General features: G+C 35.8%; 1 protein-coding gene across 3 annotated transcripts in view; it reads left to right on the top strand.

The window, feature by feature from the left end:
* Positions 1–16,606, top strand: part of SEPT7 (septin 7) — a 78,467-nt gene extending 61,861 nt beyond the window's left edge. For 2 of the 3 annotated variants that reach the window (XM_027665005.1, XM_027665006.1), the window contains exons 7-15: positions 153–270; positions 1,982–2,074; positions 3,267–3,363; positions 5,387–5,438; positions 6,225–6,350; positions 10,503–10,523; positions 13,273–13,408; positions 14,893–15,032; positions 15,584–16,606. In XM_027665005.1, coding sequence (XP_027520806.1) covers positions 153–270; positions 1,982–2,074; positions 3,267–3,363; positions 5,387–5,438; positions 6,225–6,350; positions 10,503–10,523; positions 13,273–13,408; positions 14,893–15,032; positions 15,584–15,623 — 823 coding nt within the window. In that variant the 3' untranslated portion in view covers positions 15,624–16,606. The remainder of the gene's footprint in view (positions 1–152; positions 271–1,981; positions 2,075–3,266; positions 3,364–5,386; positions 5,439–6,224; positions 6,351–10,502; positions 10,524–13,272; positions 13,409–14,892; positions 15,033–15,583) is intronic. The other variant, XM_027665007.1, reaches the window with a different exon arrangement.
* The last annotated feature ends 1,629 nt before the right edge of the window (positions 16,607–18,235 follow it).

The following is an 18,235-nucleotide window of genomic DNA, read 5'->3' as shown; positions in this document are numbered from 1 at the left end:
ATTTCCTCTAGTAGTTGCAGGTAGTCTTTTGACTTCCATTTAGTCATCAGTCACTCATAAATCAGTGTTTCAAGTTGTCAGGACAAATCTCATCATTTGTACATTCTTGTTTAATTAATAAAAAATTGCAAAACTCTAATGCTGTTTTTCAGACTTAAGCCTTTGGATATAGAGTTTATGAAGCGCCTGCATGAAAAAGTGAATATCATTCCACTTATTGCCAAAGCAGACACACTTACACCTGAGGAATGCCAACAGTTTAAAAAACAGGTGAGTTGAAAAATTAATATTTACAACATAGGATAATTTATTAAGTTGATCCCTGTGGAAATGGTGAGATGTAACCTACATGAAAAGTTTAAACCCTGAAGCAATGACTTGAGACAGCAAAGCCAAGTAATTTATATCTCTAGATTTAATTATAATTCTTGGTGAAATAATCTTGTTTTTGTCCTCAGGGCAAGAGGGTTCAAGTATAGTATGTTTCTTGGCAAGTGAAATAATTCACTGCTGAGATAAAAATCAGTAAGGAAGGAAAGGAACTTTCAAGAGTTAGGTACCTAACAGAAGTTGTGTGTTTAAAAAAAAATGTATTTAGGAGTATGAGAGTATTATTGATTGTGTTATGGTATTCACTTTCATGTTGATGCACTGTATTTATTAAAGAGACCTCAGGTATTAGATGAGAATCAGTATACCTACTCAGTCTTGGGCTGTGGTAATGCATTTTGAAGATGGTGAGATAATTGTAACATTGATACAACTGATGTAGTGTCTTTGTATTTGTAGAATGTATTTGGCATCAGTGTCTGCAAGTGGCTTATGTTTTATTTTCAGCTACATGATCAGAGTAGAAGTAGATTTAAGCTTTTTAGTATTGTATGAAGAGGATGAGGAGGACCCAGAGCAGGACAAGACAAGACAGGAAGTCTTGTCCAGTCCTAGTTTAGAACACAGGTTCTGAAAAGATGTCATTAAGAGGTGTTGTGTGCAAAACTCTTGATTTAAGATTAAAATTCAGAGGACAAAATGAAAGGAAAAAATGGTAGAACACAGAATATTTCTAAATATGTAAGCAGCTTTATCATAAGTTGAGGTTAAATAGGGGAGACTTTCCCAAATCAAACTTTGAAAATAAGTCCTTGCATGAATTGGATACTTATGTTCTTATAAGACTGAAAACTCATGAACCAGAAATATTCCCCAGGGCTTTGCAGTGCAGCTGTCAACTCAATGGTCTAATGTTTTTCCGTTCTAAAATTCTGGAAAACTAATCATCTTGTTTTTAAAAATACCCTTCAGACAAATGAAGCAGCAAAACAGTATGGTCACTTTTTTGATGATGCTGTCAGTTTTTATTAAATTTTTGTTAATGCTTGCAAATGTTTTTCAACACAACTAACTGCTAGAGTCAGTCCATCAGTCATAAGCTCTATTAAAATAGGCAGGTGATCCTGCTTCAAGCAACTGATGCTCAGGTGTGTTAGAAACAGGAAAGGAGTGACAGGAGTAGCTATTGTGGGAACTCAAAGGGGTGAAATGTGCCTGCAGTTATCTATTCAAATATTTTATATTTTGAAGGGACTCAATTGCGAGACTAGTCTGAGAACTTAAGTAGGGTTGTATTAGTTTTTGCACATTCAGGTAGGATTTCCATTAGGGTAAATCTGTTGTTTGTCCCATCATAGAAAACTGGTATTAATTTTGGCTGTCTTTTTATTGGTGGATAATATTCTGTTAGCTGTGAGGCACTGACTCTGATCCTGTCTTCCCCCTGGCTTAAGAAGAAATGGTCATACTAATAACCCATTGGGGTCACCTGGTGGTGTTAAACATGTGCAAGTTTTGTAATGTAACTTAGTCATCTTAATATGCAAGATCTTACATATCAGACATAAGGAGGGAGAATGGGATTGCAGCAAGAAACATTGAGTTACTACAGAGTATGAATTTCTCAAACAGATAACACTTTTCTTTTTAGATAATGAAAGAAATCCAAGAACACAAAATTAAAATATATGAATTTCCAGAAACAGATGATGAAGAAGAAAATAAAATTGTTAAAAAGATAAAGGTAAATTAGTTTTCTTTTGAAAAACTGCTTATGGAGTGGCAAGGGGGGTTGAGTGTGAAAAGCATTCTGTCATTAATGAAGAGCCCACCAGTATGTGTAGGAGATAGAAATCAAATGCAAAGCTGTCCTAAGTGTCACTGTTCCTCAGCAGGGGCAATGAATGACACTGTTAAGTCCTCTGTCTAAGTCCTTTGGCTAAAATTCAGAATGAGAGCTCATTTAATGAACTCTAAAAGATCACTTTTTTAATTTCACGACTGTTTGACTTTTATCCACCTACCACTTTTGTTTGGTTCTGATCTTTGAAGGAGGCCAGGATTGTCTTTCAGACAGAGGTGTGCAGTGGCATAGAGTATGTGCATTGCAGCTAATAGCTGTCTGGCTGATTGATATACTGAAACCTTAATGGAGATTAATGACTAAAGAAAATCAAAAGGACTGTCAGGCTGTTGAAAGGCTTCTTCTTAGTTTACTCATGTTTTTGGTTTGTTCTTTTATGTCGGAGTCCATGTTGTACATGTTTCTTGAGCCTTGCTTCTGTTTGTTCAGTAGCTTTAACAGCCTGCAAGAGCTTTTAAGTTTTTTTGTTACTGTGGGAATCACCTAGGATAGATAAACACAAATATCACAAATGGAAGATGTCCTGGGACTAAGCCTAGAGGAGAAGAGCAGAATAAAAGCAAAGACCAAAGTCTGAAATACTTAGCTTTGTACTCTGTTCCTTTCAGCCACTTGAAGCTGCTCTTGGCTCCTTTGTTGCTTGATACACTGGAGGCATTCTCGGTTCAACTGAAAACAAGAACTTGAAGTAGTTCTTTGCCAAACCTTTGAAAACTGGATATAAGATCCAGCCAAAGTAACAGTCCTTGTAGCCAGTGGGAAAGTGAATTGGTAAATAATTAACTGTGCAATTAAGTAAATAGGAAATGGTTTGCCTGTTGCTTAGCTTACTAAGTAACGTTAATGTCTGTTTCTTAACTAGATTTACAGAATACAACAGTATAAGGAATTTAGAAGGGTGTGTGTGTATATATAAGTCATTAAACTAGGCAGAGGTCAGTAAACATCACTATTCTTGCACTTGGGGTTAGCTGCGCAGCAGTGTTATAGCCCCGAGCTAGCTTATGTCAAGTTTACACATGGGCATGCTTTCAGTATCTTTTGGCAGTAAAAGTCATACTTTATCTTGTAGGACCGTTTACCTCTTGCTGTGGTAGGTAGTAATACGATCATTGAAGTCAATGGCAAGAGAGTTAGAGGAAGGCAGTACCCATGGGGTGTTGCAGAAGGTAAGGCTTTCTTGTGATTCTTTTTTTTTTTTAATCCATTTAAAATTTATTAGCCATTAGTCTATATTTGAAATGTTTGAAATGCTTAATTTGAATGTTATTTGATCTGGAAATTTACTGAATATACCATTTTGTTATTCTGATAATACTGGAACAAAGTAGAGGTTTCAGCAACTTTGCAAGCAGATACCTGTTGAAGCCTCAGTGAGTAGTTGTAAAACCTGTAGTGACTTACGGCAGATAATTATATGACTTAAATTACAACTGTTTTCTAGCTTTCTCATGTTAATTTTTTTCATATAAAATATATGTATTCCTTAGATTTTTCTTTCTAGAGGATACACATTATAAATATTAATTTGACCAGCTCCTTTATCATAAGTTCAGTTTAAAGTTTCTGGAAGAATTTGTTTTTTTCCCAAAACATCTGAGTCTTAATTGCTGGGGAAGGTCCCTGGTAATGAATAGAATACCTTTTTTTTAAATTTATTTAGAACTCACTTTCTATTGCTGTAGAGACTTGAAGATAACTGCATGTTCTTCTGGTAACCATTTCTTGTGCTTTAATGCCATTCACATATTTCAGATGGCAAGACTTGCGCCATGCTCTGCAGTGAAACAATCACTATTAAACTGCTTCTCCATGATCATTGAATTTTTTCCTTGTGATGTGCATGTGTTGGATAAAGAGAATATTTTTCTTTTCCACATTATTTCTGCCTTCCAAGGGCAATGGACTATAAATTGGATGCAGTGTAAAATAGAAAAAAAAAAACCCAACCAACAAGCAGTGTATGGACCAATACTTTAAAGAGAAATGCTGTAACACTTTGAAGTGCATGTCTGGCAGGAAATGAGGTTTGGCAGAAAGTAAAAACCAGCTGCACCAGAGAGGATCAAGCTTTATTTAAGGCTCTTGCGTTGGCATTTGGAGATGTACAAAATGGTGCTGCTTTTCTTTATTTAAAAACAAATCTGTTAAAGGCTTCATGTCCATGATTGTACAACTTTGGGAAGGGAAGAACTAGCCTAACTAAAAGCAACCTCTTTAAGTGGCTTTCAGTCTGTCAGCCAAGGACAGAATACTCAGAAATGATGCTTTTTTGGAAGTATGACTTCATTTACTATCTGAGCGGAATTTACCAGTCTGTAAAACCATGGAATGAAATAATGCAGGAGTGCAGATACAAGGCAAACACACACAGAGTCTATGTTTTGCACTTTTCTGTGGGATTCACTGAACTTACTTGGGCTATTTGAATTCCTTCTTCCTGCTTTTTTTCTCTTCCTTCCCACGAAAATGTATGTCTTTACTTCAGGGACACGTTGGAAACCTGCCTTGTACCTTTCTTTTGTGTGTGCTTTTCTATGTTGCCTTCCCTGTCTGCACACCAGAGAGTTCTGGGGGTGCGCATTTTTCCTCAGTGTCATTTCATTATCTATCAAGGAAATGCCACTCAGAATCAGCCTCTTCTGCATTAGTAGGGTGATAGGCACAGTGGAATAGGTGGCATCTAATGACAGCTGCCCATTCTCTCTTGATTAGGTGCACCAAATTAAATACACAACCTTTCTTTCCTTAGTTAATAAAGAACTAAATCCACATAAAAATTAAAATGAAGACTTCTAGAACTCATTTAGTGGGAAAGGGGGAAATAGATTGCATTAAGTCTGTCTTTTAAAGGGTTTTGGATACAGCTGGATCTAGACTGGGGTCTACAGTTAGTGTCTGATCCGTAGACAACTGTGCTGGCAGGGCCTCCAAAGGATCAAAAAGTTAAACTGACAAAACTGTGTTTCTGTTGTGGTAGCTTATTCTGCTGTACTGACTCAGAGTACAGTTTGTCAGTGTGGCTCAGGGGAGCATAGGAACTCTGCTAGTAAGATTCTGTTAACATGTTTTTTCAGTAAGGAAAGGCTGGAAGTAATCTATTGTTGGAATGAGTGTAGATGGATGACATCTTACCTCTATAAGGCACATATTTTGGTTGGCATCTCAACAAAAGTTTACTTTTTTTTGCAGTTGAAAATGGTGAACACTGTGACTTCACAATTCTGAGGAACATGTTGATAAGGTAAGTAACTTACAGGTAACATTAACACTGGTATGTCTGAGAGCTTGGGAAGTCATATATTGGAGAAAAAAGGATTTGAGATAGTGAGTTCATGTTAATCCCCGTATTTTTAATTGTAAACAGTATCTTACACTTTATGATACCTCGTTTATCGACATATTTGCAAGCAGTAGTGTTGGTAAGGATTTTTTTTTTTTTAATAGTTCTCTTTACCTTGTGATTGCTTGTTCTTGAAAACTGTGATAAACTATAGGAAACTGAGTTGTCTGTTAGTGCTGATGTGTGCTTAGTTGTAGTGATGTGTACTTACTTGTAGTGCTGCAGTTGTCTACAGCAAGATTGCCTGTGCTTCACTGTGTTAGGTGCCAAAGTCCTATACTGACACCAGTTCACTAGGTGACATCTGCTGTAACAACTCTGAGTTTGATTATTAAGTTTTTATTTTCTCCAGGCTGACAACGGAAAATCATGAAAGGAAGCTCATGCTTGTAAATTAGTCTTTAACTTTACATTTAGCTTTTGTAAACTTAAAAGACAGCAAGTAGGAAGTTTGGGCTTGTTGTTTGCCTGACATGCTTTTTCTCACCTACTACAGTAGTAATACACAGTTTTCACATCTGTCCTGATAGCTCTAATTTGATTGTTGGAATGACAACATTGTGTGGAATGGGACATTAATGGAGGGATGTAATTTAATTAAGTCAATCTCCGGAATGAACATGGACTGCTTTTTCAGATAGTATTTTGTATTAGTGCACTAATCTGATAAATTACCCTTATTGACAGAACTCATATGCAGGACCTGAAGGATGTCACTAACAATGTACATTATGAGAACTACAGAAGCAGAAAACTGGCAGCTGTTACATACAACGGTGTTGACAACAACAAAAATAAAGGGCAGCTAACAAAGTAAGTTCCTGTTAAGGTTGTATTGCACTTTAATATTTTTACTCTGCTTTTTTGGTTGTTTGCTTTTGTGAACACGTGGTGTGATTTTTGGTTTTGGGGTTTTTGGGGAGAGGTGGTGGTGGTTTTGTTTGTAAATAGCCTCCAGTCAGTTGCCTCTTTGCTGTGTCTGAACACTGTAGGCCTCTTGTTTATTTACAATTGGGGTTTTTTTTCTATTTCACTAAGGTTTATGCTAGTTTAACTGAATATGTTAAATACTGGCTTTTAGTTAGATTCAGTTCTGAAGAGAATCCTTACATTTACTCTTGCAGTTTTATTGTACTGGTACTTACTGCAAAGTTTTTGTGCATTAGTGTTTCTGTTTTGGTTTATATGATACTTTTGGGATTATTGGTTTTTTTGCATGAATTATCCATACTCTGTGTTAGGAATGTCTTTGAGAAGAATGGGTTAATATTTGTTTGGAAACTTTGAAAATCCAGACCTGCTACTGTCGTCTTTGAAATGCTGCTCTGGCTACTTATATGGCTGCTTATCATGTCAGGGAAGTTATTGCAGCATCATTATCTTTTGTGAGAAGAGTTACAGTGCAGCATTTTGGAACTTTTGTTGCTGTTTTTTTTAACTCTTGTCATTTTAATTACCTCTGACAGCAAGTTATTTGCCAACCTAATGAAGTTATTGGAAGATTTAAAAGTGGGCTCTACTGTATTCTGCATTGCATACTGCTGTTTAAGAACAGCTACGTTCTTAAGTATTTTACCTGCTCTGCATGCACTAATTGCATCAAAGTAATTAGTCGTTAAATAATTAATAATTAGTGATATTCTTACCTTTTGTACTATATTTAAGTACAAATTTCTCAATCAAAATATAGGGTACTATTCTTTTCAGCTAACGGTATGCAAAATTACATCTGTTCTTCCTGAAATTAAATGGCAATATCTGCTATTTCCATTCATATGGCAACTACAAAGCCATTTTTCACTAAAATGTCTATTTTACACCACCTTAATGCTTTGAACGTGGCTGTGAGGGAATGGTTTAAGTGAACATGATTTAGTTTCACCTAGTGTGAGCCTACACAAGACTTCCCTGCTCAGCACTGACAAAAAATGTAATAGTTTATGTCAGTTATATCAACTCTTCAGAAGTGTACTTGAATTTAGGTGAAGTTTATCAAGTCTTAAAAAGACTGCTTTGCAAATATGTGTATCCATAACACTGTGGTTACTACTTCTTACTGTCATGTTTTTTGCCATCCTATTATCCCTGAGTTGTATCTCAAGGCTTCTGAGTACACAGAGCAAGTATGTCAGGTGATAATGTAGTAACAGTAGTGCAGAATAAAAAATTCTGTATTTCCTTCAGGACTTCTAACTTGCTATTACTATGCTTTTTACTGTACTGTGATTTACTATTACTGTACTGAAAAGTGAAACCTTTTTTTTTCCCATTGTCATTTGGGATATCAAAGGAAGTTGTTTAGATTTTTGCGTGTGTGTGTTAATACTGGAGGGTTTTTATATACCTTTCAAAATCTTAATGTTTTCCTTAGACTTTTAAAAATCTGAATTTTGGTGACAACACTTTCACCATTTTTTGTTGTGTGCCTGCTTAGATTGGTGTTAGTCTGCATCTACATACTCAGTCTGGCATTGAAGTAAGGACTGGTTATTCTGCGTTCTTACAAATTTTAAAAATATTTTTTATTCCTGTATTGCAGACATAGCAAGATGTTATTTTATACAAAAATGCATCTGTGAGTAGGTTTCAAAACTCTTTTTGCAATCTTCAGTCCCCCTGCCCCAGTCAGTTGCTGATAGCATTGCTGATACTTCCTTTTGAGGCAGAATATGCACAAAGAGGATCTAGAATTACTGTGCTTTCTGAAGCATGCTTACCTTGCATCTCCTGCCACCTCAGGTCACTGTGCTGTCCCACCTGAGTATTTCCAGGTGACTGTGCCTTCTAGAACAATTTTCTCCTTTAGAAATCTGTTGCTCAGAGCATTGCAGTACTGCAGCTCAGAGATGAATAAATACAACTGGTGCTCTTTGCTATCAGTTTTTGGGTTTGGGGTTTTTTTCAAGCGAGTTTTTGCAGTTTGTTTGATTCAGCCATCTGAAAGATGATGATAAAACCTCTTTTAAATTTGTAAGGAATATTTTGAACCTTTTTCTACAGTTTGTTCCCTGAAACATAGGGTGACTTAATAAGCAAATACATAAAATTCTTGAATGCATGTACTGGTTATGACTCAGCTCATGCTATTCTTGTCTTGTTACATTATCCATATGTTGAGTTGCAGCAATTTTTTTAAGCTTTAACATGCTTTTTTTGGCTTCAGTGGTTTTTTGTGGATTTCAATCTAGAATAGTTGAAGATGAATAGAAGGAATTTTCCTACTAACCATGCACCCCCTGAATTTTCAGGGGGATGAACAGATATTAACAGTTTATCTATGCCTCCCCTCAGGAATTTTACGCTTGCCTGCTTGCCTTTTGAAAGTGTCTGTGTCTCAAAATGGGGCAATATTTGACTTGTCTTCTGGGAATCTGATTGTTTCATGGGAGACAGATCCTCTTTCTCTCTGTGAGAATGGAGACATGCTCTGATGCTATCTGGTGGTATTACAAGCATATGGTTAAACACAGATATAACTAACCTCTGGCTCTGGAAATTCCTAAGCAGTTGTTTATTGGAAATTGGGAGGGTAGGCATAAGAGGAGATGTACATGCACTGGTGCTTGTAGTTTTCCAAAGGTTTCTCCTGCTGGCAGCTGTTCTGAATTGACCTTTTGTACCTTTAAAACAGCTGTATTTTTATGATCTTAATAGATCTTAGTTTTTCATGCAGCTGTTAACATATTTCTTTGAACAAAAATGCACACGTGAAAACAAATAGAAGTATGTGCTACATATTTTATTAATACTGTGTAGATAAATTGAAACAGTTTTTTTTTCTGTCCAGTTAATAATTTTATCTCTGATTTGTCTCCTTTGGTTTGGTGAAACTCTGCTGTTCTGTAAGTAACTTGTTAACCTAAGAGCAGTCCAGAGCATGTATTTTCCATGTTTATATAGGGTTTTTTGTATTTTAGGTTTAGTCTGATTTTTTCAAATTTTCAACATAATCCCAACAATTAAAAAAAATAAAATGTCAAGGGTAGTCTCACATATGTGGATAACTTGTATCTTTAAACTTTGTTGTAATTGTCATTTCACACATGTACTATGTGACGTGAGAAAATGGCATTTGGTCTGAAATTTAAAAGTTGTATTTTGAGAAGTCTTTTTCGTTTGCTGTATGAAGCTGCTATCTTCAGTGGGTTTAAAAGTAAAGTCTTATCTTGTACATCATAAAGATGTGCCTTATCCATCTACTCATCTGTTCAGTGCAGGGTAACAAATACACAGTGCTCAGGTCCTTCTGACTGCTAAGCCCAGACTACTTCTAGCTCCTTTTGCCTGTATTTTTAGTGAATTTCGTGAAATGGTTCCAATGTTATAAGCCCATCTCACAGGATTGGTGAGACTTAATATCAGAACTTGTTTTTTCAGCCCTTTTTTCCCCTCCCGTGGCATCAGTGCTGCGCTGAGCCGAGGCACGCTGGGTGAAGCATCCCGGTGCCCTGGGGAGGTGACTCTGCAGCCGAGCCGGCCCGAGCCGCCGCTGAGACCTCTGCTGGCCGTGCCATCCAAGTGCTCTTCCTGCTGCACCAGAACATTCCTGGGGGCTCAATACAGTGTCCTCTGCTAGCTGACAAATTCTAAATGAAGAGATAAGCCTCGAGATGGCATTGGTTTCCGAAAACTTGGGTAGAGCAAGTGGTTGTTCATGTCACAAAAATATTTAAAATCACTCTAAAAACATAGATATTCTAAGGAAACTAATTCTGAAAGCATCTGCACATCAAGCCTGTGTTAATATTGACATGGTGTAGTGGTTAACTGACTGAACTTGAAATAAATGTAGCAAGCTTTAACTAACAGTCTTTCCTTTTAGTATGAAAAATTTACTTTCTGGGGAGCACATAATCAGCTTTAGGAATCTATTATTAATGAATTTACTTTTTTAATTATTGCTTTTTGGTTTTGTGGTTTTATTTAAGCATGCTAAGCTAAGCCTCTGTATTTTTTGTTTTTTAGATTTGACACAGTTGAAGGCATGTAAGTGGTCATTTAAATTTTTCCAAAAAACGTAAAGACAAAAATTCTATAAACACAAAAAGGATTTAACTGTTTAATGTTTCAAATTTAAAACAGTTTCCTGTTATCCCGCTCTTGGCATTGTTTTTTTCCCCTAGCAGTTGGTTTGGGTTTTTTTTTCTAAAGCTCTGCTATTGTAAACTTTAGGAATTTATAAATACTTTCAGTGGCAAATATCTCTGTAAAACCCCATCCTCTTTAGAAACTTTCTGGCTAAGACTCAAGACAAATTTGGTCAAATTTCAAAAATCAGTAGAAGTGCATAAATTGTGTAATTCCACCAGTTTCTATCCATAGCTCCCTCATCTTTATATAGAATTAGTGGAATTTTCATCTTTATCTGTAAATTTACAACTTTTTATTGAATTGGGGATTTAGTAACTTAAATCTTTTCTGGCTGTGATTTTATATTATTATTGGCTTGCAGAGGTTCCACTTGGGGCATATCTAGAATAATTTTTAATTTTTGAAGAATAACTTAGAGGGCTGTTTTAGCACACATTGTCCTAAATCAGTTCAGTGTTTTACGTCTTTGTTTAGTGGTTTGTTTGGGTTTTTTTGCTTCAGCTCTTTTTTTTTTGTGTGGGTTTTTTTGTTTGTTTGTTTTGTTTAAGTCCCTTGTATAATTTTTTTCCTGAAATACAGGGTGATATGCTTCTACCCCTGTCACATACTTCAGACCTAATAAAAACAGTTGTGACTGTGTTGTAAAGCTCTCAGCTGTAAATGCTTGCTTGTTAGTTCATCAAATTTTCTGTGCAGACTGATTATTTTTTTACCACCTTCTCAAATACAGCTTGTGTGACATCCCCATTAGATTAAGTTGTAAATCAAAGGACAGTTCTGCTCCCCTTTCAAGTCAAGACTGCACCAATGATTCCTCAGTATTCAGTCTCCTTCCTAGATTAATTTTTGAAGAGCAGATACATTTGAGAACTTAACACTTCTAAAAGGTAACAAGAGGAAAATAGTCTTGTTTTGACAGCTGCTTAGCTTCCACAAGTACTGCTATTTACCCCTTCCTTCACTTCCTTATTATTTTTCTGTATTATTCTACTTCACCTGTGTATAACCATTAATTTTTTCCCGGAAAAGATTGCTAGCACTGACCTTTTGAAGGACTAAAGTAAAAATTAGTCTGAGGATCAGACTAATTCAGTGCTGTATATTATACAGCATCTAACTCAGAAGTCCAAGCTTCGCAACTATTAGTTCAGATTCTGTTTAATTTTATTTTTTTTAATGGAGATGCCATTTTCTTCCTCCTCACCCCCACCAATTTTTAACTTTAAAATACTGATGTTTGAGAAAGAAATTGTATGGCCTTGACTTAATAAGGCATTGCTTACTTTCACTGTATGGCTAGTTGGTGAAAATGGGTGAGCAGAAAGGATAAAATGAGTCAATAATAGTCAAACTAAATCTTGGCTATGCTTGATATGAAACTTCCATTCCTTTAAGAATGAGTCGCAAATTCTGAATCAAAAAAGATATTGCTAATTATGTTTCAGTCCTCATTGGAAATTAGTCAAAACTTTTCTCCCTTTAAAATGCCTTTTCTCCATGATTTGAATCAGAACAGGGCTTTTTTTTTTTGTTTTGTTGGTTTGTTGGGGTTTTTTTTAAGAAATGAAAACAAAAATCTTATTTTTAATAGGGCTTAGGCTTGCCACCTCCATTTACAATTTGCTGGTCTGACTGACTTTTGCATACATTACAGTAGGTATTGTCTGCTGGTTGATTGTAACAGTTCTAAATATATTCAGTTCTTCATTTTTACCAACACAGTAGTTAAAACTTTGCCATTTTAAGCTCTACATACTCAAAACTGAAACAAGAGGCCAGTGATTTGTTTTGATTGCTCTTTGTTGAACAGCATAGTCTTACAAGACTCTATGTAGCAATCATCACTAGATCATAATCATCCTGTTTTATTCAGTACTTAATGTGAAACTTGCTATTTAAAACCCCTATCACCATAACATGGATAGCAGGCTTATACAGCTTTCAAAATTCAGTAGAATCCAGAAAGTAGTTACCATAAAGTGTATGGAAAAATTAAAAATAATGTACATTATTTTTAAACATTAAGTTTATTAGTAGCTTTTTAAAGGAAAATCTTCCAACTAACACTTGGGTGAAATACTGATGTTCAGTTGCCCAAAGCTTTGTCTTGAAGCTGATATCTCTTTGAAACCATGACCACAGTATTCAACATAATTGTAATGTTAACTTACTCTTGGGCTCACTTGGAACAGTGAAGATTTAGAGAGAAAATGGGACTTTAGTCTGCAGTGCTCTTAAATTTTTTATTATGTCCATTAATTTTTGTATATATTTGAATGGGAAAGAACAAGATGCCTGAAGATCACTTGGAAGATGCTGATTTTTGTTGTTCTTGTTGTAATATTGATTTCCTCTATTCCCATCACCAGGTGGTTCTACAAATAGAAAGTCAAGAGTTTCTGTTAACTTAGATGTAATGTAAATCAAATGTGGGGGAGGAAAGGATACTGAGATGTTTTTTTGAGTAAAGCTTAATTAAACAGTTAAAATAATAATGTAAATTGAATTTAAACTAGCAGTGCCTACAGCGACGTATTTATGTTAATGCTTCAGCATTTTTATCTTGCTTTTTCCAGATACCCTAATGTAACAGACAGGGAAAAAAGTTCTTATTCACTAACTCCTTCTTCTGGATTTATGGCAGGAGCCCATTGGCACAGATGGAGGAGGAAAGGAGGGAGCATGTAGCCAAAATGAAAAAAATGGAAATGGAAATGGAACAGGTGTTTGAGATGAAAGTCAAAGAAAAAGTTCAGAAACTGAAGGACTCTGAAGCTGAGGTAATCAAAATGTCTTAAACCCCAATATACCTGAGGCTGTACAAGTGTAGAGGTAGCACGTTTTTGTCAAGACTTTCCAACATAATTCATTCCATAGTTGGATTTTATGTGTAAAGATAAACAACACAATTTTTCTTTCTCAGCTTGTTGTCTTTGCTGAAATGGTGTAAACCTGAACTTAAAATATAATTTTAATGTTCACATGCATTCTATTTTTATTTTCACAGTCATAGTATGTTAAAATACTCGTTAACTTTCTTACCTTCTTCTTCTCCCTTTTCTTTGAAATATTTTGGGACTGTTTTATTCCATGTGATTTTAAAAAGTCTTGAGACTTTTAGGGCTTACGTAAGCTAATGCAGTAATGATCATTTGCTGTGCATGTTGCAAAAGCATTTCAGGAATTAGATATGATATTTATAAGGCATTATTTAAATGAGAATTACTAGACTAAGGAAGAGTTAGGGCTATGTTTTTGTTACTGTTCTGGTTATCATTTGAACATATTTAATGGATATTTAATTTCTGTCATCTTCAGGTGAAGTCCTCACAGTGAAGCTTTTTTTACAGATTTCAAGGGACCCTGAAAGATCTTTTCAAGGGACTATTATAAGTAGAAGTTTAAGTAAAACTAATTTCCTAACTTTTGAGAAAGCAGCTTCTCACAAGAATCCTAATAGAGAAGTTCAGAACTGTTGAAGTTCCTAAAGAAAGTTTGGCTCTAAATTTGAGGAAAAGTGAGGAAACTTGGAAGAGTAGTTGAAATGCTTGGCAGCCTAGGTACTGTAAGGAGCCAAGGCATACTGGATCAGAGGGGAAAAAAATCAATCTAATTTTTTTTCTCCTTTTTTTTTGAGAACTAAATAGATAAGGATATAAATACTAAGATATACCAGTCAGGAATTTAAGGATTTTAAAGCTAGATATTTTATCTGGGTCATGGTTTTTGTAGTAACTGGATTTTTCTGTCTCAAATCTTTTTGAACCCATTTATACTTCCGGCCTCCACACTCTCCTTGTTATATGAAAAACAAACAAAAATATTTCTGGTTTTCATGTGCTACCTCATGACTCTTTGACTGAGTGTATCCTGTGATACCAATTTTTAAATATCCATGCAATTAATTCTTTTTTTTTTTTTCTTCACTATTCATGGCTTCATAAACTTCTGTTGTATTTATTTAAATGTAGAAAATTAGGCAGTAGACACTGCTGAGTATAGAGCATGTAAAAAAATGTAGAAATATGTTTTTGGGGTATTTTCTGTTAGCTGTAAAATGAAGCTATGGGATTAACACTCTTTTGGTTTCTGTTATTGGCAGTACCTATGACCTTAGAGTTTTTAGTCTGAGTCACTTTCTCTGAAGAAAAAACATACTGCATTTTCTTGCATTTATAAGTATAGTTGCTGATCTTTGTTATTGCAGCTCCAAAAGTCGCAGTGTTTTCTGCACCTAATGACTCTGTTCATTGCTTCCTTATAGCTGCAGCGACGCCATGAACAAATGAAAAAGAATTTGGAGGCACAACACAAAGAATTAGAGGAAAAGCGTCGCCAGTTTGAGGACGAGAAAGCAAACTGGGAAGCTCAACAACGTATTTTGGAACAACAGAATTCTTCCAGGTAAATTGGAGTCTTGTCCTGCAGTTGAAAGTAGCTTTCTGCTAAAAAGCTAGAAAGTAGCTTTCTGCTAAAAGGCAGTTTCTGAGATAATAATGGTCCGTGGCCATTGACCACTGTGGAAGTGTCACTTAAAAGCCAAGAAGAATCATGAGCTGCTTTTAGCTACAAAGGAGCATATATCAGCAGTATTGGGAAGGTTATTAGCTTCTAAAGCAGATTTTAATCTGCAGAAATGTTATCCACACACAACTATATCTATGTAAAAAAAAAAAAGTCTATATTTGAAAGCTGCATTGGATCAGACTTCTGAGGGATGCAGAATTAAAGCTTTGAGAATTAAAATGTTTAATTCCCCTAGTCCTTGGGAGGGAAAATCTGGTGATTGCTTGACAGTGCAAGGACTGTGTACATAACAAGGTTCATACATTGTGTTGCAACCAATTAAGCTTTATAAAATGCATGTTTTAAAAGTTGAATATTAGTAATTTTAAAAATATCAGAACATGCATGCGTTATTTAACAAACTTTTTTTTTTTTAAATGTCATTTTAGAACCTTGGAAAAGAATAAGAAGAAAGGGAAGATATTTTAAATGCATCATTTTGACCACCAGTTATGTATTAGTTGCCAATATGCCAGCCTGGACATCAGTGTTTGTTGGATCCGTTTGACCAATTTTGCACCAGTTGTATCCATAGTAATGGATTTAACAGCATGACAAATTTTTGTTAATTTTGATGGAGAATGAGATGCCTTGAATTGTCTAGGGTGTTGTGTACTTGGAAAAATAACAGCTCTAAGTACCTTTTTTAACTTTTTTTTTTTTTCAACAGGTGTCATTTTAATGCAAAAGAAAACATTTTACTGTTGTACAATCATGTTCTGGTGGTTTAACGGTTTACAGGATATTAAAAAATGCAGGACTCTAGACGGTTTTTAGTGAGGATAAATTGCCATAATATGATGCAAACAATGCTTCTCTATTATTATTATACATGAATTCCATTCAGTGCAGCATATACAATAATGTAATTTAGTCTAACACAGTTGACCCTATTTTTGACACTTCCATTGTTTAAAAGGACACATGGAAAAACAGAAGTTGTAAGCTTACAGTGCACCTAAGCTTTTTATAACAACCCTTTTATGTTTTGGATTCTTTAAATATATGCTATTCTCATTTAGTAACTTCTTTAGCCAGAAGGATCTCATTACTGCTTCATTTTTTGTAATAACATTTAATTTAGATATTTTTCCATATATTGGCCCTCCTAAATAGAATATAGCTTCTTTCATATGGTAGGAACCAGTGAGTAAAACTTTCCTTTAACTCCCTTTTTACATTTTATGGTAAGTAGCAGGAAAACGCATTTATAGGTCATTTCTAGGCAAAATTGTGGAGTTAACTACCAACCTGTTTCTACCTGTGTGCAGTCTTTCTTTATTTTACTAGAAATGGGAAAATGGCCTCGAGAAAAAAATCACCATTTTGCATTTAGCTGTATTCATATACTGCATTTCTGTATTTTTGTTTGTATTGTAAAAAGTTACATAATAAACAATGTTGTGATGTAACATGCTGCTGCGTCAGAAATTTTAACGGACTTGAACAGCTGAATACTTCCCTGGGAAATGTTTGAACTTTCTCTCTTCTGCCCGGACTTGACTGACTTGTGTCTTTGATTCGTCTGAGGAATCACTTAAATGTGTAGAAAACCCCGTTTCCGTGGCCGTGCTCTGACTTGGCAAAACACGTGTATGTGTCATGCCCAGGAGAGGGCACCCAGTGCCGGCAAACCCTGGGCTGTGTCCCGCCGGCTCCCCTTCTGGCAGTCCTGCTTTTCACACCGTCTTTTACGGCTTCTGCAAGCATTTATGAGCATCTAGTGAGGTGAGTGTGTAACAATACGTTTGCAGCCTCTTCGGGTATTTCTGTTGGGTTAACTGTATCAATTCTGATAAATGCAATAGCTAGGAAGCTGATAGTTAAAATACACCCTGTGCGTTGTTAAAAAGTTGATGGGGATTTCTTATGTCTCTGCCTATGGAATAATGAAGAATGTCTCATTTTTTTCAGATGTCCCTTGTGTTATCCCCACTGTCACTCTGTTTCTGCTCATTTTTCTTTTACATGAGTTATGCTTACAGAAATGTGATTTATTCAGCTAGCTTCCCAAAGAAACGAAGGCATTTTCAGTAGTCTGCTTAAAGGCCTCCTTATAACTCATTTCATATGTACTGCCTATCTCTTGCCAGAGAAGACACTGATTATCAGTAAGTGGAGATCACTCTCCCTTTCAAGTAAACAGAACTGCAAAATCTGATCTTTATTACATCACAGAGGATGTACACTGCCTGCATCTGCCCCTTAGGTTTCAGTTTAATTCAGTAAATTGAATAATGTAATACCCAGACAAGGGTTACTGTCTAGGACAGAAGCTGGAGATTCTGAATTGCTGTTTGGACTCATCAAAACTCAGGGTGAACTCTGTGTGGGTATGCTAGTGCTTTAGCATTCCCATGTTCTCTGAAATAGAGATCTGATTTATCAGGAAACTTGTTTTCACTATTCTTGTCTTCATTCTCCCCACTGCTATTCTCCAGCCTCGCATGCACACACACTCAGGATGATCAGAAACTTATGTAGGCTCTTGTTAGATCTTTTGTATTAACCACAGAATCGTGGAATGGTGTGGGTTGGAAGGGTTCTTAAAGATCACCTGGTTTCAGCCCCCCCATCATAAACAGGGACATCTTCCACTGGCACAGGCTGCTCAAATGCCCATCCAATCTGGCCTTGAACACTTCCAGGGATGGGGCATCCCCAAGTTCTCTGGGCAACATAAGTAGTTTGTTATATTGCATTTGTATTTGAATGAAAATTTAGAGCGTGTGTTCAGAGTTCTCTTCTGAAATGAAGTAGTGCCCTTTTGGGGAAGACTTCTGTCACCTCTTAACTTGTTTCTTAAGTGCTTTGGCTTTTTATGGTAAGTTTGGGCCGCACCAGGGTTTTTTTATTTAAAAAAATAAAATTAAGAATGATGTATGAACCTGTGCAGTTTGCAATACAGTAGCTGTGTAGCCAGTACAAAGTTTATAAGCTACAGAAGTACTGTGATACAGCCCAAGTTGTTTGGATTTTTTTTCTTTCACTGAATAAACCATAAAACCTCACCTACTCTGCTGAGGCACAACACAAGAGGT

The sequence above is a fragment of the Corapipo altera genome, unplaced genomic scaffold, assembly GCF_003945725.1.
Source record: "Corapipo altera isolate COAL_440 unplaced genomic scaffold, ASM394572v1 89, whole genome shotgun sequence".
Lineage (NCBI taxonomy): Eukaryota > Metazoa > Chordata > Aves > Passeriformes > Pipridae > Corapipo > Corapipo altera.
This window is presented reverse-complemented; position numbering and strand designations above follow the sequence as displayed.